Raw genomic sequence first — 27,846 nt, 5'->3', positions numbered from 1 at the left:
GGGTCTCTGGAATGAAAGATCACAATTCCTTTTGCATGAGGACAGATTTGTTCACAGCAGTGAACTTTTAAGAATGAGGAACGCATTCTTTTAAGAACGAGGAATGTGGGGAACTACAGTAGCTGAGATCTAGGCAGAGTGCAGCGTGTTTCCTTGTCCTGCCGGGTTTTGTTCCCTGCTCTTTCAGGGCGAGCTGCCATACCCAGGGAGGTCTGTAAGCAGGCACTGGGGAGGGAACCTGGCCGCAGCATCTTTGCCAGCGGTGACGACACCTGGGCTCAATTAAGGGCTGTAACGCCCTTCACGTGTGCAGGGAATCAGCCTGTGGAACATTCTGGGGTTTGATCCCTATGCTCGAAGCCCCGTTTCCTCGTGCAGAAAGCACGCAGCACCCAGACATCGCCTCGCCGCCAGCCCCACGGGCTCCCCCCGGCCGAGGCGGGGCGGGGAGGGGCCGAGGCGGGGCGGGAGCGGGCCCGCCCCGCCGGGTGGCCATGTTGCAGCCCCAGCAGCAGGCGGCGGGGAGTGCGGCGATGGCTGTGGCTGTGGGCAGAGCGGCGGTGGGTGCGGGCGCGGGGAGCTGTGGGGGGAGCGGGCTGCGTTGCGAGGGTGTGCGGGGGGACGCGTTGCGCAGCCCGAGCGCTCCTGGATTGCCGGGCGGTGGGTTGGTGGCTGCCGTTCGTTCGTTCATTCGTTCGTTTTATTGATTTTTATCCGTGCTCAGAGAGACAAAAGGGTTCGCTTTTGTAGGGTGAAGGGGAGAAAATAATCGGCACAAAAACTCATATGGTCTGATGGGAGAAAAAAGCGCTCCGCTTAGCAGAAGCGCGAGTGGAGCTCCGCCGCGCCCCGCTGGAGGGAGAGATGCGCTCCTGTGCGCTGTCGGCCGGCGGAGGGAGAGAAGGAGGGGGCTCGGCCCACCCGCCTGCAACTTTCTCAGTGCCTGCGAGTGGAGCAGATGGGGTTGAGGGCTGGAATGCGGCCCCTCGTGCCGCGTGTGGGATGCGAGTGGGGTGGGGTGAGGTGAGGAGGTCTCCTTTCAGATTTGTTTCTGGACCTGCCGGACCGTTGCTGTTCTTGGTGTTCTTACTGTGTTCGTTTCTCCTTCGTCTGTTCAATCTCTACTCACCCTCTTGTGCTTTTGGTGGGCCATGGTCCCCGGCAACCCAAAACAGCATTCCCTGCAGTCTGCATGGTGGTTTCACTGCATGCATCCTGGCTGCAGAAAGTGTCTGTCAGCGTGAGAGTCTTGTGTGTGGGGGTGTGTGTGTGGCAAGGGGGCTGAACGGCTTCTTCACAAGCAGCTTCTGGGTGGACCATGCGTCATAAAATCATTAAGGTTAGAAAAGGCCTCTAACATCATCCAGTCCAACCATCAACCCATCCCCACTATGCCCACTAACCACATCCCTCAGTACTATGTTTCTTGAACACCTCTATTCTCCAGAGTTGGTGCTTTTAGAGGTGTTTTTCCCTGGGGGAACAGGAGATGAAGGAAGGTGGGCTGATGTTTGGTAGGTGCTGGAAGATTATCTCATATCTCTTCTTATCTAATCTGTTCTGTTGCCTCTTTGCATGCTGCTGTGTTGTTAGGGAGGTGGTAGGGAGGCTGGGGAAATAATTACGTAGTGAAGCTGATGGGCATTTGCCTTTTCAAGCTCTTAATGAGTGTAACTTCTGAGAGCACAGAGCAGTACCCTTTGCTGGGGACAAGGTTGAAAGAAGGGGGAACGAAAGGAAAAAGAATGGATCAAGAAGTGACTTGGTTTGATTTCTTAAAACTGAGATAACATTCCTGAGTCATAATCTTTCCCATTCTGATGGGGTACAACATTATGTTAATTGTAAAAGCATGCATAAAAAATAACTTCTTTGAGCTGCTCTGAAGTGTCTGTGCTTAATTGTAGCTAAATAGGGTGTGTTTTGGTGGGATGGGTGGCTTTCATTTCAGGGCCCCAGTCTCACAGATGTGAATGCACATATATATCATACTGCCTGTAATTTCGTTGACTAGATGCTGATCTCAGTATGTGCATGTAAAGGTGTGCATAAGCAGAACTTCTGCAGGATTGGTGCCAGGAGCTGCCTGGCACCTTACTGCTGATGAAAGCCATGTATATGCTTGAACATCCATCTGAGTGGCAGTGTGCATATGATCATCCGCTCTGGCTCTGTCGGAGGTTAGCCACTTGTATCCCCTTAGATAGAGGACCGTCCTTCCCTTGGGCTAATTCTAAGCATCTTGACCAGTTCTGGATGGTATCTCAGCAGTTCAAAGTGTGGAAGACGGCTCTGGCTTCCCTCCCCTATTCTTTATTTGTTTATTCTAAACGTTTACAGAATTGTAGCCTGGGCTGGCTGAAGGAGCAACACTAACGTAAACATACATGTACTGTTACCTCCACCTCTTGCAAGTCAAACAAAGTGATGGCAGATGAAGCTAGGATGCAAATTTTATGGAGGGGTCATGGAGGATTTTATCCAAGAGAAAAGGAACAGCACAGCGCACTCCTCAATCTGTTTTGAAAATTCTTTATAATGAGAGATTGCCAGTCTCCATGGAGGGGAGGGAATGAAAAAGGAAAAGGTACAGGGGAGCTGATGAAGCTGAAGAATTGGTGGATTTTGGCTTTTGCTGTGGGGCAGTGTATTCAGAAAGCCACTTCTATGTGTGCTGCAGGATGGAGCAGAGCCACTAGGCCCCCTGTTTTTTGATGGTGAAATGAGGAACAAAAACAGTGATCTTCATCTTCAGGGATGTTTTGTGCTTGTCTAAAGGTCCTTGCTGATGAAGGTGGGTCTGAGAGATGCTGGGGATGAGATAGGCTGTGGGTGGAGATCACGAAAGAACCTTTTCTTGATAAGATTGGAAGAGGCTGCTTGGAGAAGCAGTGGAGTCATTGTCCTTGGGGGTGTTCAAGAATCGTGTGGATGTGACATTTGGGCACATGCTTTAGTGGGCATGGTGACGGATTAATGGTTGGACTAGATGATTTTGGTGGCCTTTTCCAACCTTAATGATTCTATGACTGTGTTGCTGAGATCATGAGGAATTGGTTTCAGTGTCTGAGTAATGCTCTGAAATAATACATATTGATTAAGCAGCATGCATCTGACAAGTGAAATACTTACTCATCACTGAGGCTTCGTGCCCCCTTCCCATACTCCCAGCTTCCAGGAAAGATGAATGACAGTCCTGGCTGCCCACTCCAAGGCTGTTTGAGGCTGTGCCTTCGGTGTACTGCCTCTTCTCTGAAGGTTGCACTGAGCATAGGCACAAAGCTGTGTGGCAGCTGGTGGCTCTCCTTGCAGGAGAGATGCAGAAGGGGACAGGGTCTCATCCTGGTTTCTGTCTTGTCTGGCCTCACTGGCTTGGTTTGGCTCCAAGCTCCCATCCCTGTAAGCTGCAGTACCTCTTGCAGGAGTACACAGCAAAGCAATTTCATCTCAGAGCCGTTGGGTATGACCAGGTGATTTAAAATAAACAAATGCTGCAACAGTTCTTCAAGCTTTTTTTAGTACAGTTTCCAGCTCTCTGAACAGCTCTCCAGCCTGCTGTACAAAGTGATGCGTGATAATGGCTCAGACAAACACCACAGTGCTGTTGGCATTCAGTGCTAACGTTGGTTAAGAGTGCTCCTGATCAGAAACAGGAAACCAAATGCAGGGTCTTAGCAAAGGGCAGTAATGCTAACAAAAAATTGCTCAGAATGTCCCTTCCTTTTCCCAGTAAATACTGTTATTGCTGCTTCACTAGCACAGTCGTGCTGCACTCTGTGATTGATAAGGAGTCCCAGAGATAGCTCGGGTCTTATTTAAAAGCAAAGGGTGCTCTTGACTCTGGAGAAGTGACTGGGTGACCTTAGGAGCTGCACCAAATGCTCCTGAAATTCTGGAGGAGCTGAATCTTTTCCTTGTAGGTTTAGGTTTTTGTGTTCTTTAGTGTTGTCCCATGTAAGGCAATGGCAAAAAGCTGACTGCTAAGTTTTTGTATAAGTTTATATGTATAAAACTTATTTCTCTCTGCTTGTAGCTTCTTTAGATCTTCTGTATTATCAAAGTGAATCTTCTGTTACTGCTCCTGCAACCAGGGTTTATTTTTGGACGGTATCTAGCTGTTTAAAATAGCTTAATGAAATTCTGTGACAGCAGGTAATTTCTTTACCAGATCAGGTCATGAATACTGGGTAAAAGCTGACAGGGAAAGGCTTGTTAGGTTGTTTTGATTTTGCCACAGATGTTGCCTTCTTTGCCAGTGGCTCCTGAGAGCTGATTCCTATGAAAACAGTAGGTGAAAAAAAGGATTGTTTCTGGAGATCTGCATACATCTCATCTGTTTCACTCAGGAATTATCATAACCTCTTCCACATGATGGGTGTGGAAGAGGAGAAGCAATGTTTTGACTCCTGAGGGAAATCTGTTAGTGATCTTCAGGACTCACCTGTTTGGATCTGAAGGTGTTCTGCAGTCTGTGGGCGGTGTGCTGGGAGGTTATCTGAGTGCAGCATGAAGCTGGTTACCCTTTGTGAGCAAGAGAGGCCACTCACTGCCAGATGCACATTAACTGCACCAAGTGTGTTAGTTGCTTTTCCTGAGTATTTGTGCATGGTTTGAATGAAGCTGATGGCAGGCTGGTGGTTGTGAAATGGGGGAGGTTGAGTTGACAAACAGCTTGCTTGGCTTGCTCGGTGACAGTGCAAGCTGTATTTTCTCCTTTTGCTGGAGTGCACAGCGAATTATTCCCAGCAAGGTACAGGAGCATAGGCGGCACTGGAGATAGAACTACAAATCTGCTTTTGTGCTTTCAGGTAGAGTTTACCAACAGCCAAATCTCTGCATTTTGAGGCATGCAAATCACTTCCTTTCAACTATGGTGAAGACCTATCAGCCCAGGGCTGATTCAGTCTGCTTATCATTAACGTTTGTTCTTGGCATGTGTCTGTAATAATGTGCATTACCCCCCAGTCCTTCAGAGCAGAGGAAACATTCAGAATTGTGTATAAATGTCCTAGGTTGTTCTTCTCTTGCTTCTGCATATGACTAGAGATTTCTGTTCTCCATTGTCTCTTCTTGTGTTAATCAGTAGAATCAGGTCTCTGACATATCTGTGAAGTGAGCTTACTTAGAAACAACCTCACTTGAAATGGTGTCAAGACAAATTTTTCAGAAATTGCTGATAAGTAACTGGAAACAGTTTTTATTACCAACTTCTTTGGCTAAAAGGTGAGGTGGTCATGCTGTGAGCAGGTATAGTGCAAGTTGTAAGCACCAGTGGTGACTGGGGCTTGAAATAGCTGCCTGAAACTGAACAGACACGCAGTCCTCAAATCTTTATGTCAATACCCCAAAAGGACTGAAGATTTTGCCAGATTCTCTGGAGGCCTGTTACAGTGGTAAATCACACCACATAGCCACTGCATCTATAGATTTCTTCTTTCTCTTCCTCTGGACTTATTTCAAGTCCAGGTTAAGCAGTAGTAGGTCTCATTGTGCACTGATCAGTCCCATGGATCCAAGCTCTAAGATCTGTGTGTGTGCATGCATGCAGGCAAAGGGTGCACGCACTTAAAACAGGGTGGCTTCTAGATCCCGTGTCAGCAACTCTTTCTCTGAAACTCTCCATAGCTGTGGCCAAGAAAGTCTGCTTGCTGTTGTTATATGTATCTATTGCTTCTTATGATAATACTTTGTTGGCTTATAGAGTCCAAGATGAAGACTTCTAATACTTCTGAAAATGGTTTCTTTTGTTTGCTGTCTATTGTGTGCAGTATCCAAGCCAAGAAAAATTCTCTGTGCTTTAAAGGAATACTTCTCTGTCACCAAACACCTTTTATCTCTGAAAATGCCAGCCTAATCGCATTCTGTTTCATCTGTCTCATTAATATTGAATACACGGTACTTTAATGTGGCAGTTGAGGCAATGTGAGGAATTTCAGCTAATATCTGACAACAGCAAGCTGAGATTTAATGACATTTGTATGTGATCTGCTATACATAAAGTAGTTGGCATTTTCTAGAAGCATTTGACCTATTTTATGCCCCCTGCCCTCTCAAATCTGCTTTCAGAGGTTGGTTAGTCTTGAGGATCTGAGCTGTCATCTTGCTTACGGGGAGATGTGTTCCCAATGGGTGTTGAGGCTTGTGTGTTGGGATCGTGAGAAGGATCCATTGCTGTGGACCCATTTTAGAAGCAATAACATGAAACACAAGGCAGTTTGGATGCAGCCACCCTTCATGGCTTTGAATGAGCTCTTGCAGAGCGATGCTGTTTTTCTCATAGGCTTAATAGCTGTTCAAGTCTGGTTTGGTTTTCTGGTGAAAAGGGAGTTTGGTCACTGTGGCACAAGTTCTCAGTATCCATTGGAGGTGGCAAGTGGCACTGTGTTGGGGAACTGAATTACACTTGGGAAAACTTGCATACAAATCTCAGCTTTGGCCAGTGGCCAGCTCTTCAACAAAGCAGCCATAAACCCTTCCTGATGCTCTGAGCTGCAAGGAAATAAGACTGAAAGTTGGGACTAAACTTCCTGAAGTATGCTGCTTTCTGGGTTGTGCAGCTGGTAGTCACTGGGACAAAAAAAGAACAACTCAGTTTGTTTCTGCTATGTGATTGCCAAGAGGCAGTGGTGAAAGGGGAACTCAGGTCCTGTGTTTCCAGGTAGCTGAGTGTCCATCCTGCTGGAAATTGTTTTGGCTGTTCTGCCTTTAGAGTTATGCAGTAATTCATTATTAGATTCTTGATTACAAGAGCCACTGGGAGCACTGGGAATTAGTGCATGTGGCTGATGAGCTGCAAGTGTTTTGGCCCCCTTTTGCTGAGACTTGGGCAAGAAACTTCAGTTTGCTATGCCCTTGTTTTTTCCACATGTAAGGCAGATGATAATTCCTCTCCTTGCATTTTTTTTTCATTTTAAGCATGTATCTGTAATGAATGGATTAGTAGCATAGCCATAGTTAGCTTCATAAAGATAGCACCAAATGTAGTGAGATCTTGTGGCATGGAAGCATTTCCAGACTAAATGTTTTCTTAATTGAAAACTCTTTCAAGAAAACTACCATTAAAATAAGCAATATGCAAGTTGATGTTTTTGCAGGGATTTAACAAGTAATTTCAGTAAGGAAGAGGGGTTTAAAAGTGAGCAGCGTGAGTAACTCTGCCGACCTCATTTCTGTGGGCTTATGTAAATGCAGCTGAGGGCAATTTTTACATAAAACACTTCTAAAACATAGTGTGTTTGTCTGGTACAGGCTAGAAACATTTAAAACATCAAAGCTAGAGGTGTTATGGTTTTGTTGCTTAAACAACACTATTATTTGAAATTGTAGCCTTGTGTGTGACTACTGTCTGTTAAATAGCACAGCCGTGTTTCCCCCGGGTCTTGGCCTTGCCAGGAATGTTGCTCAGAAGAGCAATTTTTCCATGGGATGTGCTTGGTTTTGATGTAACCTAAGGAAAGCAATATTTTTCTTTTGTAGCCTAACCAGGCAACCTGATGATTTCTTCAAGTAAAATGAGCCAGAAAGCTGGAAGTATAAATCCAGATGTGCAAGCTGTCACAGAGCTTACATGCAAAGAAGGGAAGCATAGTGTTCACACAGGCTAAAGAGCAGTTTGTTTCCAAAATGAAATAGCTGGTTTATTCTCATGTAAAATATGTAGTAAGAAGTCATGGAATCACAGAATGGCTTGGGTTGGAAGGGACCTTAATGCCCCTTCACTTTCAACTTCCTGCTGTGTACAGGGCTGCCCCCTACTGATGATTCTGCCCAGGGCCCCATCCAACCCAGCTTTGAGCACCTCCAGGGATGGGGCGTCTGCAGCTTCTCTGGGCAGTTGTGCAGTGCTTCACCACAGTCTGAATGAACAATCTCCACCTAACATCTAACCCAAATCTTTTGTCCTTTAGTTTAAAAACGCTTCACTTTGTCCTACTGCTACCAGGCAGAACTCAGCTACTCAGTTTCCCTCCTGTTTATAAGTGCTCTTTAAAGCCCCAAGAGGAGAGTGTGCAGGTGCTGTCCCGTTCCAAGTTAGCCTTGGTGAATGATGTTTTCCTGTACTGTGTGCTGAAGTGTGTTGGATTTTGAAAGCTGCTCAGGATGGGGAACGTCATATCTTTGGTTTCAGTGCCTTATACAGGAGAGTTATGGCTTAGCATCCCAGGTGCAGCGGTGCTGGGTGGCTAGAAGGGGCAGAGTTTAGAATCAGAGTCAATTGAGTTGGAAAGAACTCTTAAAAGTAATCTGGTCTAACTCCCCTGCAATGGACAGGGACTTACAGCTACATCGGGTCACCCTGTCCAGCCTGACCATGAGTTTCCCCAGGAGTGGGGCATTCACCACATCTCTGAGCAACCTGTGCCAGTACTTCAGCATCTTCACTGTAAAAAGAAGGAAAAAACAAAAAACAAAACAAAAAAACAAACCCACAACTAAAACAACTCACCTTTTTTCTTCCATCCAGTCTATATCTTCCCTCTTTTAGTTTGAAACCATTTCCCCCTGTTGGGTTGGATGGTCTGCTCCTGGCTTCCAAGCCAGTAGGATGGCTAGAGAAGCCTGCTTTCGGGACCTAGACTCCAGTTTATGCCTTTTGGGACTGTTGGGCAGCCTGAAGTGTGAGCAACTCATATAAAGCTTGATGCGGCTGCATGTGTTACTGCTGTGAGTGGTGTGGAGGAGGCTGCTGTATCTCCAGCCTGTGCGGAATTTACAAGCTGTGTACTGCAGTGGTTCACTTGCTTTGGCGTATCTCATTAAATAACTCAAGGCAAGGGCAAAAGTATGTGCTACGCATGAGAATTGTGGCTCAGTTTTGGAATAAGCAGGTCTCCAGCACTTGGAGTTGTAGAATGTGTCAGAGCAGGGCACTCCTTCATGTGAACCAAGATTGCCACGTCCTCTATGGGGAATGCTCACTTTCCTGGAGCAAGCTGTGTTTGCCTTGGGTTACATTTGTCTTCCCAAATCCTCAGGTTTGGCTCCATGAGGTTGTGACTGGATTTACCTGCTCTGGCAGGTCTTTAAATCAGGGAGATGAAGCATGGGGCGGTGGAGCTGGCTTGCTCTGCTGCATCCCTGCTCATCTGTCACAGTCATGCTCTGCTGTTCTCTGGTATGTGCTGGCACGGTTGGCCAAGCTCAGTAGTTCACTGCTTTGCTTACCTGACATGCCCTATTTCTTGTGCCAGTGTAAAAAGGGAACTGAGATCCAGCATGGAAATCAAATCTAGAATGGGCAGCCTGGGACCAGCATGTCCACTCTGGGATGAAAGAGGCTGAGCTCCATTTGAGTTGTGTGTGTATGCAAAGCTACAGCATAAAATTACCACAGGAGATGCAAGGTAAAGGCAAGTCCTTATTACTGACATTTGGAGCAACAGCCTTACAAAATACTTAATTTTTCTTTTCTAAAAGCTCTCCTTAAGCAACGTATTTCAGCAAGGTGCATTAGAATACTTATCTGATTTTGTAGGGTTACAAGACTCTGAATTCTGGCAGATATGTGCTTTGCTTGGCTGTCTGGGAAAGGGTCTGGGCAGCTGGACAGAATTTCTGGTGTTTTCTTTGGGATATATCGAGGAAAAGTATTACAAGCATGGGTTAATTCTAATGCTGGTTGCAAGCAGTGACATGGATTGCTGCAGCACAAGTCCTGACAGGAGGGCAAGAGTTAAAAGTAAGCCCAAGTCTGTCCACTTGCTTTCTATTCAAGCACAAACGTAACAGAGATGGAGAGTCTGAACTGAATGTGGTGTCCAGCCTTAATTTGTGATAAGTTGGATTTGATGATCCTTGTGGGTCCCCTTCCAACTCAGGATATTCTGTAATATGCAGAGGTGGGTGCTGGCCTTGGTTTAACCTGTCACTGTAGATTCACAGGCAGTTGATGGCCATTGCTGAAGCCTGCGTGTGGAATAATTTATGACATTATTTCAGCGAGCATGTGGGTGAATGCCAGCAGTTCTCAAAACTCTGCCAACGCTCTTATGAGCTGTGGGGCTGCTGCAGGAAAAACAGCACTAGATTAGTGCAGAGCAATGCTTGGAAGTGTCGCGCTTAGTTCTGAAGGACTGTCCCATCCCTTCTGTGCAGCAGCTCTGGGCTCTAGGCAGGATGCTGTGCAGGGAGAGCAGCAAGTAGGCATGTGTTAATTGGGAGTGTTATTCAGGCATCAGGCAAGGTATGGGGGAAGCAGCACAGGAAGAGACTCCTAGCTACAGGGTTTTCCCGAGCAGCCTTTGCTATCTCTCTGCTGACTGGGAGGACAATGCCATCATTTGCAAGTACTTGGACTGTGTGGGTAAGTGCTGCAGCGCTTTATCTCACAGCCTTGAAGCATTCTGGTACCTCTACAGGGCTGTTGGCCATGAGCTTGGTGCTGGGTGTCTTTTTGGGGGCTGAAGTGCTGAAACTTTCCTTCAGCCCCACGTAAGATGCAGCTACAAACCACCAGTGCTTGCCTGCAGCTCTTAGGCCTCCTGCTTTTAATTACTGTTGTGACACTGCCAGCAAGGTGGGATGGCCAAAGCTCCAGCTCACTGAGGCAATGGGGAGCTACAGTACGCAGGCAGGAAGCCTCTGGCAAGGCACAGGGCAGGGGCAGTACCTGCCTCTCTCTAATTGTTGTTTGTTCCCTGCTCATCCAGTGCTTGTATATGGGAATCTACCAAGCAGAAACTCATCAAAGGTTACCTAGAGCTGGCTCCCGGCAGTCTTGCAATTCACCCTGCAGCTATTGCCTTCGGGGGAATGAGCAGCTCAGACTGCTGGCCCTGCCTTGGGAGCTACCGGGCTCTGTGTGCCTGCACAGGTGTCAGTGACTGGCCTGAGTGCACTGTCCTCTGGTTAAAAACTCCACATTCCCATAAAATGTCATGTATTAGATAAGCATCGGCCCTAATGCACAGTCTCCTTGTGCTTCTGAACAGCACTGATAACTGAATTCCTGCAGGCTGGGGTCCACTTCCTAGTGGATAGGATGAAGTACACAGTGACGTTCTGGGGCTTTCACTTGTGATCTCACTTATCAGTGGGCAATGGCACCAAAGCTCTGACATACTCTGTCAGATTTTAGCCTTGATGAGCCTGCTGCCAAGTTAGGGATGTGCATCATTTTATCAGGATTGGTAGAATAGTCCTGGAAAACCATTCAGAACACAGCTGTATGTTTGTTTTTTTTAATATTCTTCTTCATGTAATAAACTTGATGGGACATCAAGCCCTTTAAAGTTGCTAGTAAAATTTGGATCAAGGTCTTAGAATTATTATAAACGGGAACATGATTTTATGGATCCAGGGCATCTAACTAGAGTCTGGATTTAGACATTAATGGAAGCTCATTTGTAGAAATACTGTTAATATTTTCCTTTAGGAGTTTTTGTTCTTTACATGCAGTTGCTCAAAGTAATACCCAGTGTTACAAAAGAAAAATATTTTTCTCATGCTTGGCATTTATACACCATTCCCAATGGGTTCTTTTATTCAAGGATGCTGATTTGGAGTGTTGGGGTGTATATGTGGCTTCCTTGAGGGCAAAAGTTAAAACTGTTGCCCTAAAATAAAAGAAGGCAAGAAAAAGGTTAAGAAAAATGAAGATTCAGGGATAGACAACATCTGAAACTACTTGCATGAATACTTCCTCCCCTTAAAATCTGGACTGCTTCTTAAAAACTTGCTGTAGGTACTCAGCAGTGCTGCTGAGCTTGAGATGCATGCAAGTGCATTGCAGGCTGTAAAATATGAGGTTACTGGGCCAAACCCAACCTCAGTGATTGTTCATGCCTATCAGATCTGGTGCAGCAATGTTACGGTGTCATGCTTTGTACTTGCAGCACCTGAGCCTCCTGAGGACTCTGCCTTGCCAGGGAGCTGAGTGAGGCCTTGGGCAAGTAGCTACTCAGGCTGAGAGGCTTTGCTCTCTCCTTGCATCTGCAACCTTGAATTTGTTGGCTGATGCTGGTCATTGTCCTTGATTCTGCTCTGTGAGCAGGTCCTTGACCTGTGGTGGTCTGGGGCCAGAGCCCAATAGTAGAATTCAGAAGAGAAATAGTGTGATTTGGTGCAACACCTGAACCTCCAAAGCTTGCTAGGACAAGATTTCAGGGGAGAGACTGCAGCCCTTGGAGTTTGATCCCTGTGTGTGAACTCTGTCCTGGTTCTGGTAGGTACAAATGCAGGAACGTCTTCACTGGGAGAGAAGCCAGCCATTGAAATGGCCCTGTGCCAGCCTTGTCCCCCTTCTGCATCCATCTTGGTTGCTCTGAACTGCCACTATTTCCAGATAATGGGGAAGGAAGAAAAGGCTAACTCTGCAGGCTGGTGTTTTACTGAGAAAGATGCATGTGGGAAATGTGGGCAGATTTTTCACAGGGAATGATTTATGCCAATTCTGCATCTGGTATTATTTGTGTTATTAGGATTAAGCTAATAAATGTGCTTGAAGTTGTAGATTATGGGAAATTGTTATTTGTCAGCACTGTATTGCCAAGAAGATACCCCTGGTCTATGTATGAGTATGCAATTGCTTGCTCTAGCCAGCCCTAGAGAGCCTGGATACAGGAATGCTGTTGCAGAAGAGAACAGTGGTTTCATAATGAAGTACCACCACTGAAGGACCCCATTCATCTGTTTGTGCTTCAGAGGTATGCTGTTAGATTTATTTATGTATTTATTTTAAGCATCAGCTTGTCAACAGTTTTTTGGCATCCAAACCTGTGTATGTATATTCTTGGAGACTGCAGGCTGAAGTGGAGGGTGATGTGGGCTCTGTTTTGAGCCTGGCTGCTTAAAAATGTGATGTCTTAGTGGAAAGCCTGGCAGCAAGTTTGAGCTCTGGCAAGGAAGGGGGAGAGGAGAGAGAGAGCGCGAGCAGGGGAGAAGGATAAAGGTCACGAGCTTTAGCCAAGGCCCTAACTTGTGTTAGTCAATGGAACCAAACCTTTTAGTCATTGCCAGATCTGTTTTCAGCACTCAAGCCAGGTGGGTGTGTAGCCACAGCTCTAAAATGATAGGTTTGTCTGAGCTCATGCATTTTTCTGAGAAGTTATGGCCTGGACTTCCTCCAGTCTCAGGTAGGCTTCATTATTTCAGTTGCACAGTAGTTGTTCCTGTCTGACTACTGGCAAAGGAACAGGAAAATGAAGGCAAATCATGTGGCTGTTTATCCCGAATGCTGTGAAGTTATCTGCTTTTCCAGGTCTTTTCTCCAGGATCTTTTTTTACCTCCAAGACATCTCATACAAAGACAAGGATGTTATTTTCACTCCATGTTATGCGATTGTAGCTTTCGGAAGTGAAGTTCTGTGGCTGCCCTAAAACATGGCTTTTCCTGCTGAGAAATATCTTGCTTACTTATAAGCTGCATTAGGGAATTGCCGTCAAGTAATTAAGGAAATCATCACGGGCTGTTTATAAGAAGGTGAGGTGATTACAGGAATTGAAGCTGCTGGTATGACCTGAGCTTGGCCTGATGGAAAAGCTTGCACAGTCCTGCAATTGCTGAAAGCTACAAGCTCAGGTACAGGTATGAGCAATGCAAATACTGCATGCCCTTGCTGAAGGGGCGTCCAGCAGTCTCAGGGCTGTGCCAGCAACGTGCCTTGAGCCCCCTGCTTCTTGCCAGCTCCAGTGCTGGAGAAGGAGAAGTGCTCACATGGCACTGGGCTTGATGCATCTTAGAGCTGTGGTGTGGCCTCATTGCTTTCATAATGTATTCCCAGTTGCATGAATTGAACTACTTATTTAATTCTGCCTCAGTCAAAGAGGTGTTTGGAAAATAGGTCCTTGTAAAAGAAACTTGTGTGTCAAACTTAATGCTGGTATCATTGCCTGTAAGTGGGGAGGATCCATATTCTCAGGCTGGTCTCCTGCAGAAAACACCATTCTGACTTTAGGGTGTCTGCCTGAGCCTCCTTTGCAGGGCACTTGAGGGTGGTGTGGAAAAGAGAGAAGACAGCTGCTGTTAGTCTTCTCTGAGAAAGGTGTGAGATTTCTATAAAAACAATGCTGCTACTTTCCTAATCCCTTTAGAGGGGATCAGCAGAAATGCTCAACTCCAGAAGAGAGGTTAACTGTGCTTGGCAGGAGGCTTGTGAGGCCTGGGCTGCAGTGGGGGCTTGCTGTTTGAAGTTGCGATCAGCTAAAATGCAAAGAGAGAGTTTTTTTTCCCCTCTTTATTGGGCACTAAGGAGAGGGTGCATGAAAGAGATGGGCCAGAGCAGGGCTCTTTGTGTATACAGGAACTGGTGCGGCTCTCTGGGATAGAAGGCTTCTCTCTACCACAAGCTCAGGACTGGAGCTTGAGAAGCTCATCCTTGGATTCCTTGTGACTGGAGAGTTAATCCTCTCCTCTGGTGCTATGAGTGTTTGTTTAGCCTGCTCTCTTCCAATGCATTTGTGGAGTTCAAAAAGTTGCAGTATATGTTGGGCAATTGCCGGTGTCCTGTCCAGGGATTCTTTATGACTTGGAGTATCCCCAGCGTTGCAGCAGTCATCAAATGCCTCTGTGGTCCTGCCTCTTTGCAAGTGATGAATGTGGAGATGACTGTGGGAACGTTCCTGTCTGCAACCCACGTGTGAGAAAAATGTTTTGTCTTGTGCTTCCCAGCAAGCCCAGAAATGTAAATTCTGGGGCAGTCTATCAGTGCAGCCAGACACAAGGAGAAGAAAAGGCCTGGTGTAAAGTGGCCTTGCAGTCCCACCTCCTCCTCGTGAGATTAGCGTTATGGCTGTGCCACAGGCCTGGGCCAGATCTACTTTCCTCTGGAAGATCTTTAAAAAAATGTTAATTGGATGAAGACAAAACACAGCCTTCTGAGGCAGCCACGGAAATTTGGAATTAATGAGGTAGAGGGAAGGAAGTGCTTCAGCCAAAATGGGGAATTGCTCCTTGAAGCATGTCCTACTTATGAAAATCTTTCCCTGTTTAAAGACAGGAAAGCGAAGACGTGCTGAAGTCAAGCAGGAAAAATTGTTTCTGTTGAGAGCTTTAAGAGCAATGTTTCAAACCTGTCAGCTAAATAGTTCAATTCCTCTACATGCAGATCCGGATCAACTTAACTTCATTCTTTTTCTTGCTGAAAAAAGTAAATTGTTTGCTAAGGTGAACAGCATTATTTGTGACCCTCTATATTCCCTGATTGCTGACCTCTTTTTAGCGATTCTTTTTAAAGACTTATGTGATGCCCTCTAATAGCTTCCTGGGCCATAAAGGGCAATGCATATTCTCATTTTGCTATTTTAAAGCAGGTATAAAGGCCATGCCTTCAAACCCTGAAGTTGCCTTCCTCTTGGTTTGAATGAACAACTTCTGTTGTTCTGGTTTTGCTGCTTTGTTGTCATATTGATTACTTGATCAGTAATGTTCAAGTACACGCGTTGTCAGTGAGTATAAAAATACAAAGTCATCCAAAGCTGAGGTGCTTTATTTTTTATTTATTTATTTATTTATTTTAATTGTGTATCTTTAGTGGCATTGTGCCTGTGGGATATGGTCTTAAGAAGAGCTGGTCAAAGCCAGCTCTTTCAATTCAGTCCTGGTAGGCAAATGAGTCCTTTTTAAAAGTCTCTGCTTCGTTTAGGTCCTCCAGTAACTGCAAACCCAGTACAAGTTGTTGATGCGCCAATGTGAATTTACGGAGCTGAATGATTACTTAGTTTGAAGTTGAGACCCATTCATACTCGTGTTGGGGTACCTGTGCTATGAAGAAATCATATGGTATGCATGTATGTCAGCAGTGTCCTAGGACTTTGGTGTGAGAATTACTGTGATAGATTTAAATTATTTAGTCCAGGATTAAGAGAACTAATAAATATGCAGTCCGGAGCCTTGATGCACTCTGCTCTGTGGGCTGTGCTTGGTAATTGTGTCTCAGCAGAGAGCTGTAGCACTGCTTTTTGGTGCCTACACACAGGGCAGTGCTGTGCTGTCCCTCTGCCTCCAACCAAGTTGGTGAGGCACAGCATTAATGCGAATCCTGCTGATAGATCCCAGAGCTCATTAATTATCCTGAGCATGATATAGGGCACTTCTCAGTTCTGGAGCCTGCTAAATGGGAGCTGACAAAACATGCCCCAGATGTGCAGTTGCAGTATTGCAGGGCAGAAAACATGGGATTAAGGGGTGGTAAGTAAGCCTGCACCACCTGAGAAGGAGAACTGCTGCTTTGTGTGTGGAGTGGCCTTTAATTTGATTCAGGTATTGGAACAGTGCTGCTTTGTTACAGGTTTATAAGAAAGTCCCATGGGCTGCCTTTCTTTCTGAAAAGCTCTGTGTTTTGCTCCAATGATGTTCATGCAGCTAGCAAGGCCAGGGTTTGGAGAAGCCTGGAGAATTTTGGAAGAAAACATGGCAATGGGCTCCGAGGCTGCACTGCCAGGTTTACACCCTCTGTGCTCTGCTGTGCCTGGGATTGTGTCCCAACAAACTCCCTGTTAGTGGGCCCCGTGTGAGTCCTGCTGGGATCGTGGGTCATACTTCTCTGTGTCGTGCCTCGTATTGTGCTGTGCCTCTAGCTGTTAGCAAAGGCTACATCCACTTATTCAACAGCCTGTGATGCAGCTGTTTCAGTGCTATTTTAAGTGCATGGCAGTGGAATACAGGAAGAAATGGCTGTTATTTTCTTCCTCTCTGCTGTCTTGCTGGACTCCATCTGCGATGATGTGGGATTCTGTAGCGAAAGGGGTGTGGGGGGGTTGGGGGAGGGGGGAAGAAAACTTAGCTAATACCTACATAGCATCTTTCCTCTGCATGTGCTGCCTCAAAAGACAAAGTGTGGGGAAATGAGAATAAATTAGGAGCAGTTTTGGAAATGAGTGAGTGGGGTCTCAGCCTGAGGAGAATGGCAGTGACTGTAACATTTAATTTGTCAGGTTGATGTAGACAGTGAGAAAGGCTGTTAGCTGCATGTTGTCCTCCTGTCAGGAGTGCTGGGCTGGGGGAGTTGAGAGCATCTGGTTCTCATTGGGCACTGCCTTTACTTGGTCTTCATTCTTGTTTGTGACATTATGTCTTCCCCCTCCCTTCCTCCTTCCTTTCCTTCCTCAATCCTTTTTTTTTTTTTTTTTTTTTTCTTCAGTGAGTTTACAAGTCTTGCTGGAATGCACATATGGTCCTTATCATCCCCAAAGTCCAGCTTTTTTTTCCCTCCTGGTTAGCAATTTGTGACATCAGGGGCTGCTAGAGGCATTAGTCACTTTTACTCCAAATAGAAAAGTTAGTGGTTTTTGGAAACGTATGGAGGAAAATGTCTTTTATGTCAGCCCTTGGCTCAAATGCAGCCGTTACTGCTCTGAGTCTGTGCTGACCTTTAGCCAAACATTTTGCCTGGAAGATAAATGTTCTTTCCTACTCCCTGCAGCCACTTTGGAATTGTTGGATTTCGCTGACTTCCCTCTTCCCAGAGGAATGTGGCTGTATCCTTTTACCTATCCTCGTGCTGTGCTGTGCCAATGGAAGCTGCTCTGTTGGCCACAGGCACTTGGTGCTGGGCCTGGGGAAGCCAGACTCTTCTGCTACCCTGATTTTCAAGGATTAAAAGGATGTAACGGCATGTTCAGGGTGAGCCTTGGTGTTCCCCATGTCCTCTCTAGTTATCAAGCTATTTCTGGGCAAAAGTCAGGGAGCTATGGCAGCACTGTGAGCACTGGCCATCCAGCTTGCCTCCTTCTGATGGATCTTCATGGTTTACTTGGCGTAATAATCCACAGAACGAGTGGATGTCTTCTGCTGTGGTCTGCTCCTTATGCAAGGAAAAAAGACCTCCCAGCCTCCAGTAGCTTGCATACATCTGCCCCAGCTGGCAGCCAGGCGTGGAGACAGGAACTCCCCCTCTTAGGCTGGTGACACTGATGGTTATCCTGCCTAAAACAACAACAGGCCTTCCTTTCGTGATTAATGGACTGATTTCCATGGTCTGCGTTCTTGCACCATGAATGTGCTATGGCGGGGGGAGGGTTGTTTCCTTTTGTTTTCCACAGTGTTATGTGTGAGTTTCCTCATCTAAGAATTAAGGGCTCAGTCGTCACTTCAGCCCGTGCAAGGAAAGAAGGGGAGGTCACAAGCAACTCCAACAGTGAGCTTGACTTTGGTGCAGACTTGGGAATGCTTCATATCCTATTGGCTTTAACATGGGGAAAGGGTCTGATAGATCTGCCTTGTCCCTAGTGCTCTTTGCTTCTGTGCTACTACTGCTTGCTCAGCTAGTCTGTTGAGGTCCCTGGCTTCGGATGCAACTGAGATTACTTAAAGTGCCGGAACCTGTGCCTGGTAACAGGGCAAAAATGTGGCTGGCCTGTGCTGCTGACAACAATAAAAGCTTTCAGAATTTCTCAAAGGTTCCTCTGAAGTCGTGTGGCCTCCAATAACTAAACACTCGCTTCATATTTGTGGTCTAGCTCCATGTTTTGCATACCAGAATTTTTCCCCTCTTGAATTGGAGGCTCATTTTTGTTTTCTTTAACTCTTGGGAGGCCATGTGAAGCTGACCCCCAGATGCCAGAAGCAGTGGGACAGGAGGGGATGAGGGGGATATTTTTCTGGCAGAATTGAAGCAGAAGGGGCTCAGCCAGAAGGCTGTCGGGGCTGAGGGAACAGCTGCTGTGGTTCGGGGCTGAGTGAGGAGACCAGGGCGGTAACTACAGATTTCTTTCTGGTCTCATGCTCTGCAAGTCTCTGGGAGATACTTCTTTCTGCATCTCAGCTTGCTGACCAGGCACCTTCTCAAGCATAAGGAAGTACTCTGCTTTGCACTGCACCTCCAGAAGTGGCCCTCTTCTAATCCTGCAGCCCACCTTCTCCCTAGCTGCAGGCATGCTGTTGCTGTCTCCAGTGAGAAAAAATAGGTTTATTTCCCTTTATTCCTGTTAGCTCTGCCAAGCCACAGCGGCTTAGAAGGAATGAGCCACTTCTATCCTTGCACACGCCTCGTCAGCCAAATTGTTTTACAGAGCTTCACTGAATTACATCCAGACAAGCCCAGAGCATCCGTTACGGCACTGCTTGACCTATAAAGCCGTTACCACCAGGAGCCATGTGTGAAGAAAACCAGATCCAGTGCAGAGCTAGCAGGGCTCTGAGCCCACAGTCTTTCTTGTCATTCTGCAAGGAACGTCTATTTTTCCTTACAGCTAAGGGTGTTGGGAGATGGGGTACAGGCAATTCATCTCTTCAGAACATCTGCAATATGATCGCTGATCCAAGAAATATTAACTGTTAAATGAGCTGTAGGTCACGCTGCAGAGAAAAGTGCTCAGTATCTGTCCCAATAAACAAGCATTTATTTATTGTGCTATAGCTTTTGTAGGGCTGGCATATGGTTTTAGATGTTCTAAAATTCCTTTCTGATCACATAGATAGTATATGAAGAGGGAGGGAAGATTTTTTTGCCCTGTAAAGTGGGAGTCTGTAGAAACAGGGCTTTGTCCTAAGAAAGTTTCAACCTAAAAACTGCTTTTAGGATGTCTTAAAGTCTCCTGGCTTCTGACACTGTCCAGACGTTCACCCAAGTCTGTCTGTGTCTGTGGTGCTCTCTGTGGAGGTCTGCAGAGCAGTGGTTTTCCCCAGGCTGATCCTGTTCATGCCTTCAGAGATTGCAGGCTGGGAGGGATTATTCTTGTAGAGCTTGCAAGAGATCGGTGCTTCCACATTCAATGGTGTGTCTGGGCATTATTACTAAGGCACCATCAGGACCCCACTGTGGGCTGAGGGGCAGTGGAAGGGTTGGTTTGATCCAGGAGTGTGTTTAGATGCAGTGTGGAGGAAAGAGAGGTCTTGTGCTGAGTTATGTGAATCTCCAAAGGGAAAAATGAGGAATTCCCTTGGTGGGCAGAGTGATGGTGTGCCTTTCTCCTCTGAGTGGAATGCCCTTCCTGTGGCAGGTGGAGTACATTGGGCCCCAGAGTACTGCTCACCTGCCTTAACGTGTACATTTTGGGCCCTGGGCTCAACTCCGGGCAAAATATCCTTTGCTTATGGCAGCCTTCCTCTTATTGACTGCAGGCACCCAGTTGGCAGCGGGGTGACTCACTTGAGAACGCAGCCTGCTGCCTCTCCTTGATGGCTGTCACAGCAACTCACAGCCTGAGCATGGTGACCATCTGATTTAACGTCTTGTTGTTTTTTAAACACTTCTTTCTTGCCAGACTGAATGCATGAATCACTTGCCTGTTCTGCTAATTATATGCTGAGCAGCCATACTTTTTGCTCTCCAGCAGAGGTTTGTTTCCACACTGGTACCTCTGAGCTCGTGTGCCACTCGGGCTTCCTCTTCTTTCAGGTCTTGCTGAACCTCTAGAGGCCTGGGGGCTGCTGGGCAGCTGTATGAGCTCAGCCCAGTGTGTTCAGGCTAATTGGTGGTGGCAAAAGCAAAAAGGTGATTGCAGAAGTGGTTTTGGCCATGGGAAGATTCATGCTGATAACTGCAAACAATACAAAGTGCTAATTGTGATACAAAGGTGAAAATGTTCAGCCTCTGCCATGAGAGAGGAGAGAGATTAATTCAGCCCAGCAGTCTCAAATTGTCCAGCATGTTCCATGGAGTATGTAATAGGGGTATTGTGTTAAGCAGGGTTGCATCTGTGTCAGTGGGCTGCTGGGGTCCCCCTGAGCACTTGCAAGTTGCTGAGCTCTCCTTGCAGTGAACAAATCCTCCTTTCTGTATCCCTACTACTCAGTGAAGTGTGCTGCTATTTGGAGACCACTGCAGGGACATGGAGATGTGGGCTTCTTTCATCTCTGCCCACACCTTGGGCTCCTGGCATTTTCCTGAGGGTTTTGCTGTTCCAGGCAGATAACAGACTACAGTTTTGCCTCCTGTTATGTGGCTCAGCTTGTAGAAAAAAATACCCAGTATTGAAAATGCAGATACTGGTTTTGTTGATGTTTGCTCCTTGCAGGAGAAAAAAAAAAAAAAAAAGCAATCAAAAAACCATGCAGCAAAAATAACTGACACAGATGCAGGAGATGAGTCTAACTCCCATTCCTGCTGAGTAACTGATGATGAGGCAGTACTTGCTTTCCCAAAATATATCAGGGAAAGAGATACCAGTACTGTGCGGAGGGGTGTTTCACACCCACCAGTTTCTGCAGAGCCTATGAGTCACGGGCACCCAATGCTTTCTGGGATCTGCCCCAAACTCCCTTCACTTAACCATAAACCCAAGCCCACTGGTGTTTTAAAAATACTTGTGTTACAAATGTTTAATTTAACCCATTCATAACATGCCTAAATCCCAGGGTCTCCTTCTATCAACAAGCTTTTCCAGAAAATCACTGTTGTGGGTCAGTAAAAGAGATGATGTTGGTAACAAGATGCTGAAGCCTCAGAAACAGTATTTGGGCATTGGTAGTTGGCTACACCCAGTTCATCAGTCACAGGCATGGAAAAGCAGTCTTGAAAGTGCTTGCATGCCTTTGTTGGGGACAGTTAGCTCTGGAACCCCACAATGGAGAGCTGGGTACAAGTGCAGAGAGCTCATATGGTTAGACAAACCTGAGATGAAACTGTTGTCTCCTGAAAACTTCTGAGTCACCCTGATGTGTGTTGGATGTGGCCTGCTACTCAGCCTCCCTGTTACATGTCTTTCTTTTTGCCCTTACAGAATGATGACCTTAGGAACCTGTCCCTGTCTGGCCATGTGGGCTTTGACAGCCTCCCTGACCAGCTGGTTAACAAGTCAACATCACAGGGCTTCTGCTTCAACATCCTCTGTGTGGGTAAGTTGTTTCGCATTATGGGTTCTATGCAAGTCCACAAGTTAGCATCTTATCCAAAGGGTAAGATCTGAGCCACTATTGACTTTATTGGCAGGGAAGTGACAGCTTATTTCTAGAGCTGCTCTAGGCTAGGAACTAGTATTCCACTTCTCCTTTTTCCTTTCTGTCCCTTGATTTGAAATTTTTGAATTCAAAGGTGTTCAAGGTGTTGATGGTCCTGGGGTCCTGCTTTTCCCAAAGGCTGCCGTAAGAAAAATAAGTTGATTTGGGAATTGAATGAATATTTGGAAGAATGTTAATGTAATTTAAATTTAGGCACAGAGGCTGCTGCTCAGTGAACGGCATTTCTTTTCTTCCAGGCTTTGCTTGCCTACCTTGTTATATTCTTAGTTTTTCCAGTTGGAAACGATGTTGTTTTTAGACTCCAAATGATGTATCAAGTACAAAGTCTGTCACCTATTCTCTGCTGCATTTAATCTGGGTGCTGCGAGTTGGTTCTGTAGCCTGAGTTACTGTGTAATTTTACCCCAATTTTTCAGAAGTGCAATATGGGGAGGTACCAGATTCTTTTGAATATGGAGAGGTGCTGACTGTCTCCATACTTTATAGCTATTATACAGAGAGAAATCCATTGCTCAGCCCTAGGGAGCTGTGTGCTAAAACATCACTGACCTAGAGGTGGACACCTTCAGGATGTCTCCTGTGATTGAGGTTTATGAATACTTAAAAATGCTGTCTTTTACTGTTGGCTTCACAAAGCAGTCCACAGACAACATCTTTTCATCCACTGTTTACTTAAGGCTTAAGGAGGGCATATTGTCCCTTCTAATAGGGGGGATCCAGAGAGGTTGTGGATGTTGCCCAGAGAGGCTGTGGGTGCCCCATCCCTGGAGGGTTTCAAGACCAGGTTGGATGGGACCCTGGGCAGCCTGATACTTAATCTAGCAATTGGCAACCCTGCCTGGGTAGGTGTTTGGAATGTGATGATCCTTGAGGTCCCTTCCAACTCAAGCCATTCTATGATTCTGTGTTTCTAATAAGTTAATTAACTAGGAATAAACCACAGCCCTCTGTGATGTTCTGTGGCAAGATGAGACTTTGTCTGCAGAGCAGGATAAACCATCTGAAAAAATCTGGCAAATGAACTCATTTCCTCATCATAGCTTTGTGCAGTGAAGAATGAGATAAGAGTAGTATACTTGTTTGTGCTCAGGCTATCAGCCATCACATGGCTCTTCTAGCAGCATGAAACCATTTAAAATTCAGCAGGGAATATCTAGATTAGCAGGCAGCTCTTTGATCAAAATGGCATAAATTAATTGCCTTTTTCTCTTGCAGTAAATATTCCTCTCTTAGCATGACTTGATACATTTCCATTAGCAGCAATTTGCTCCAACTCTTCCCTTATAAAATGTGCTGATCAACCATTTTTAGCTCCGGATTAAAATTTCACACAAGTTCCTGCAGTTGTCCAAAGAGGAGAAACTTTCTCCTTAAAACAAAACTTTTCAAATTGTGTTTTCAGAAAGGACACCATTGACTTTGACATAGTAATGTGAAGCTTTTAGTTGCAGTGTGCATGACTGAAATGCTGCAATGCTGATCGAGCAGAGCATTCAGCAGTGCTGCTTTCATATCAGGAGCTCACTATAATGCATAGCTGCTGACTGTTTCTGTGGACACAAATACCGCATGGTTTGCTGAGGTCTTTGAAGTGGGGCTTCTGCACATTTTGAGTGAGAGGTCCTAGAAGAGTGCAGACAGCCCAGAGAGATGCTTGGGGGCCATCCCAGATGCAGGCCCTCTTCTCCCCCTTTATTTTCTGCATTGGTGAATCAATCACTTCAATTTAAGATTTTTCAGGGCAGTGGGGAATCTTGTTCACAAGCGAGCAGTTTGCCTAAATGCTAACTGTAGTGCAACAATGAACGTGGTTCGGATTTCTTCAGAAGAGATGCAGCTTGGCATTTCTGTCACTTCTGTTATTAAAAATTATGTGGAGAGGAAATTTTACTGAAAACTTGGCTTGTTTGTGGTATGACCTTGAGATACTTCCTCAGCCCACCCCCTGCTCACAGCATGGGCAGCAGTAGCAGTTGGAGAGGGTAACACTAAGCAAACACTTCTGACTTAAAAATGGGATTTAGGCTAATGCTTTCATCAGTGTTACTAATTGCACTGAGGCAGTTTTAAAAGTTGGTATTTATGTAGTATGCTATTTCAGATGTTATTATTTTTTATTTTTTAAATTTTATGTACTTCTCTCAAGTCTTCATTACCCAAATTGCATTTTTGTTTTTTTGTAGTTCTCTTGAAAAACAAATAGAAATGATTTTGGGAGGAAAAAAAAAAAGGCATAAAACCACACAGAATTGAATGCTTCCTTGAGAATCAAGCTTAGAGTTGAGAGAAGTTACAGTTTGCTTCTGTAAAAAACAAAAACAAAAAACCCAGCAGAACGAGGACTTGACCAACAGTGTTACAAAGAGAATTAAGTATTTCTCAAGTAAGAATGCTTCATGCTGTCCCTTGCAAGATGTGCAGGATGGGGTTCTTTGTGCTGTCAAGCAGGAGTGCGCCTAAAGCTCTGGTCAGGTCATAACAATGTAAAAACAACGAGTAACAGCTGAGCTCCACCGAGAGCAAATGCTTCCTTGGGAAAGGAATGACTATCTGTCTTACCCGCCATGCCAGTGTAGCAAGTCCAGTAACTGACTTCTGGTAGCAGCAGGCATTTGCTGGAAGGAGTCCTTTTCCTTTTTTATGCCAAGGGCCTCGCTCAGCAAATGTCTAAGTGACTGTTCTTAAAACAGTCTCTTTTTTTCCTTTTGCTGTTTCTAGCTCAGCCTGGCTCTCTACCTGCAGGTGATAGTTTTTAGAAGGCATTTGGTTTATCTTATGTCTGTCAGAGCAGCAGCTTTTGCCTGACAGGAGCTTGTTTTGGATTCGCTGGTGCATGGTGCTTTGATCAGGGACGTCTACAGGATGCGCTGCACAGACCTGGCCAGTCTGACCTGCAGAGGCCAGAGCTGCTGTCACCTCATGTTGTCCACACAGTCCCTTGTTCAGTCCAGGGGTATTGGTAGAGATTGAGACTGTCTCAAAAGACATCTGTTCCTCCAGGGATTATTTTACTTAGCTGTATGTATGTAGCCTAATTCCACTAGTGGAAAAGCAGGGCAACTCCTTAACCTGGTGAATGTGCCTGAGGATGAGATTGGGATAGGAGATGGCACCATTCTGACTCTGTTTTTATCTGCTCAGGTGAAACTGGCATCGGCAAGTCAACACTGATGGACACTCTGTTCAATACAAAGTTTGAAAGTGAGCCTGCTACACACAATGAGCCTGGTGTGAGATTGAAAGCCAGGAGTTATGAGCTCCAGGAGAGTAATGTCCGTCTGAAGCTGACCATTGTTGACACGGTTGGATTTGGAGATCAAATTAACAAAGATGACAGGTAAATTTATTTCTACTGGGAGAAGGAGTCCTGGTGCTGATGTGCTCTGAGATCAGAAAGTCTCAATCCTGTGTGGGGAACAGGGTAGGTCCCCTGTTGTTCTGGGGATACTATGTGATTCTAGTGTGACAGCTGGCACTGCTGACCTTGAGAGGCGGGTAGAGGTGGCGAGAAACCGAAGAAGTAAAAGGATCAAGTAGAGGGTTACAAAGCTGGAACTACGTTTCTGCCGGCCTTATCGTAGCATCACTAAGGTTGGAAAAGACCTCTTAAGATCATCCAGTCCAACCCATCACCAGCAAGTCCGCTAAACCGTGTCCCTCAGTGGCACATCTACACATTTAATGAACACCTCCAGGGATGGTGGCTCCACTGTCTCCCTGGGCAGCCTGTTCCAATGCATTACCACTTTTTCTAAGATGGAGTTTTTCCTATTATCCAACCTGAATCACCACTGGCAAAACTTAAGGCCATTCTGTCTTATCCTGTCACTGTAACCTGGGAGAAGCTTACCCCTGCCTTACCTCAACCTCTTATGTTATTGTAGAGCGCTCAGGTCTCCCTTGAGCCTCTTCTCTAGACTGAACAACCACAGTTCCCTCAGCCTCTCTCCATAAGGCTTGTGTTTCAGGTTCTTTGCAGCTTCATTCCCCTTCTCTGGTCATGCTCCAGGGCCTCAATATCTTTCTTGTAGTGGAGGGGTCAAAACTGAATGTGGTGCTAGAGGTGTGGGCCCCATCAACTCCAAGAACAGAAGGGTGATCACTTTCCAAGTCCTGCTGACTACACTGTTTCTGACACAAACCAGGATGCTGTTGGCTTCTTGTCCACCTGAGCATATTGCTGGCTCATGTTCAACTGGTTGTTGACTAATAGCCCCAGATTCTTTTCTTCCACTCAACTTTCCAGGCACTGCCATATGCCTGTAGTGATGCATGGAGTTAGTTTTTGTAGCCAAAATGCACTTGGTCTTTATGAAACTCATGCAATTGGCCTCAGCCCATCCATCCAGCCTATCCAGATCCCTCTTTAGAGCCTTGCTACCCTAAGGCAGATCAACACTTCCTCCCAACTTGGTGTGTTCTACAGACTTACTGAGGATGCACTCATTCCTCTCATTCAGATCATCAATAAAGATATTGAACAGACTGGCCACAATACTGACTCCTGAGGAAAATACTGATAACTGGTCTCCAACTAGATTTAACTGCACTCACCACCACTCTCTGGGCCTGGCCACACAGCTTAGATTTTACTTAGAGAAGAGTATACCTGCTCAAGCCATGGGCTGCCAGCTTCTCCAGGAGAATGCTGTGGGAGATAAAGGCTTTACTAAAGTCTAGGTAGATTACCTTCACAGCCTTTCCCTTGTTCAATGGGAAAGATCACCTGGTCATGGAAGGAGATCAGGTTGCTCAAACAGGACCTGCCCTTCATAACCCCATGCTGTCTGGGCCTGATTCCCTGCTTGTCCTACACATGCTCTGTGATTCACTCAAGATGATTTGCTCTGTGAACTTCCCTGATACTGACCAGTAGTTCTATGGATCTTCCCTCTGACCCTTCTTGTAAATGGGTGTCATAGTAGTGACATAATCTCCTGTCACCTAGATCCTCCCTGTTTGACAAGGACTGCTGATAAATGATGGAAAGCAGCTTGGTGAGCACTTCTGCCAGCTCCCTCAGTACCTGTGAATAAAATCCATCCTGACCCATCAACATCCTCATTTGCCTGTCCCTCAAGTTCCAGACCCTCATTTCTATAGTGGAAGAGCACCTGAAAGGGTGAAGTGAGCATGGAGGGTGTTTGCCTTCCACTAAGGAAGATCTAATTCTAAGATCTAAGGAGAGATCTATTTCTATTCCTCCCTGTCTCTTAGGTCTCCTTCTCCCTTATGGCAAGAGGGCAAGGGACCCTCTGCTACTTGCAAATGTCCCTATTGGTACTTTTCTTGCAGGGATGGCAGTGTTTCCCTCCACCCATTCATCTCCCTTTCACACTCCCTGATATCCTAGTGATGACTGCTAAGTGAGCTGGCCTCTTGAGCTGGGAATGGCTCCAGGCAGCTCTCTACTTGCCCTGGGGTCTTCCTGATTTCAGGACCCTCCCTTGCACACCGCAATGCCCTGCTCCTCTGTACAACTGCCTGCCTTGTCAAAAAGTTGATGGTGGTCATCTCCTTAGCACCCTAATGGCTTTTGCTCATTGCGCGTATTTCCAGCCAGCAATCATCAAGTGAAACTGGCATCAGCAAGTCAGTGTTGGTGGATACACTGTTCAGTACAAAGTTTGAAAGCAAGCCTGTGACACAAGCTGGTGTGAAATCTTCTTGCAGATAACTAGTGATAGGATGAGAGGTTATGGCCATAAGTTGCATCAGGGGAGGTTCAGGTTGGATATCTGAGAAAATTTATGCTCAGAAGGATTGATAATGCAGTGGCACAGGCTGCACAGGGAGGTGGTGCAGTCACTCTCTGGAGGTGTTCAAAAGCCATATGGATGTGGCACTGAGGGGCATGATTAGTGGGCATGGTGGGAAGGGAATGATGGTTGGACTTGATGATTTTAGAGGTCTTTTCCAACCTTAATGATTCTATGATTCCGTGATGCTACCTCCTCAATTTCAGGACACACCTTGCACACCAAAATCCCCCTCTCTGCTGCTGAACG

At 46.0% G+C, this 27,846-nt stretch overlaps 1 protein-coding gene across 2 annotated transcripts in view; it reads left to right on the top strand.

Annotated features, from left to right (window-relative positions):
• Positions 1–460: 460 nt before the first annotated feature.
• The window catches only part of SEPTIN11 (septin 11), a 52,555-nt gene continuing 25,169 nt past the window's right edge, over positions 461–27,846 (top strand). For both annotated transcript variants that reach the window (XM_048941125.1, XM_048941124.1), the window contains exons 1-3: positions 461–560; positions 21,601–21,715; positions 24,980–25,175. In XM_048941125.1, coding sequence (XP_048797082.1) covers positions 495–560; positions 21,601–21,715; positions 24,980–25,175 — 377 coding nt within the window. In that variant the 5' untranslated portion in view covers positions 461–494. The remainder of the gene's footprint in view (positions 561–21,600; positions 21,716–24,979; positions 25,176–27,846) is intronic.

This window comes from Lagopus muta, chromosome 4, assembly GCF_023343835.1.
Source record: "Lagopus muta isolate bLagMut1 chromosome 4, bLagMut1 primary, whole genome shotgun sequence".
NCBI lineage: Eukaryota > Metazoa > Chordata > Aves > Galliformes > Phasianidae > Lagopus > Lagopus muta.
This window is presented reverse-complemented; position numbering and strand designations above follow the sequence as displayed.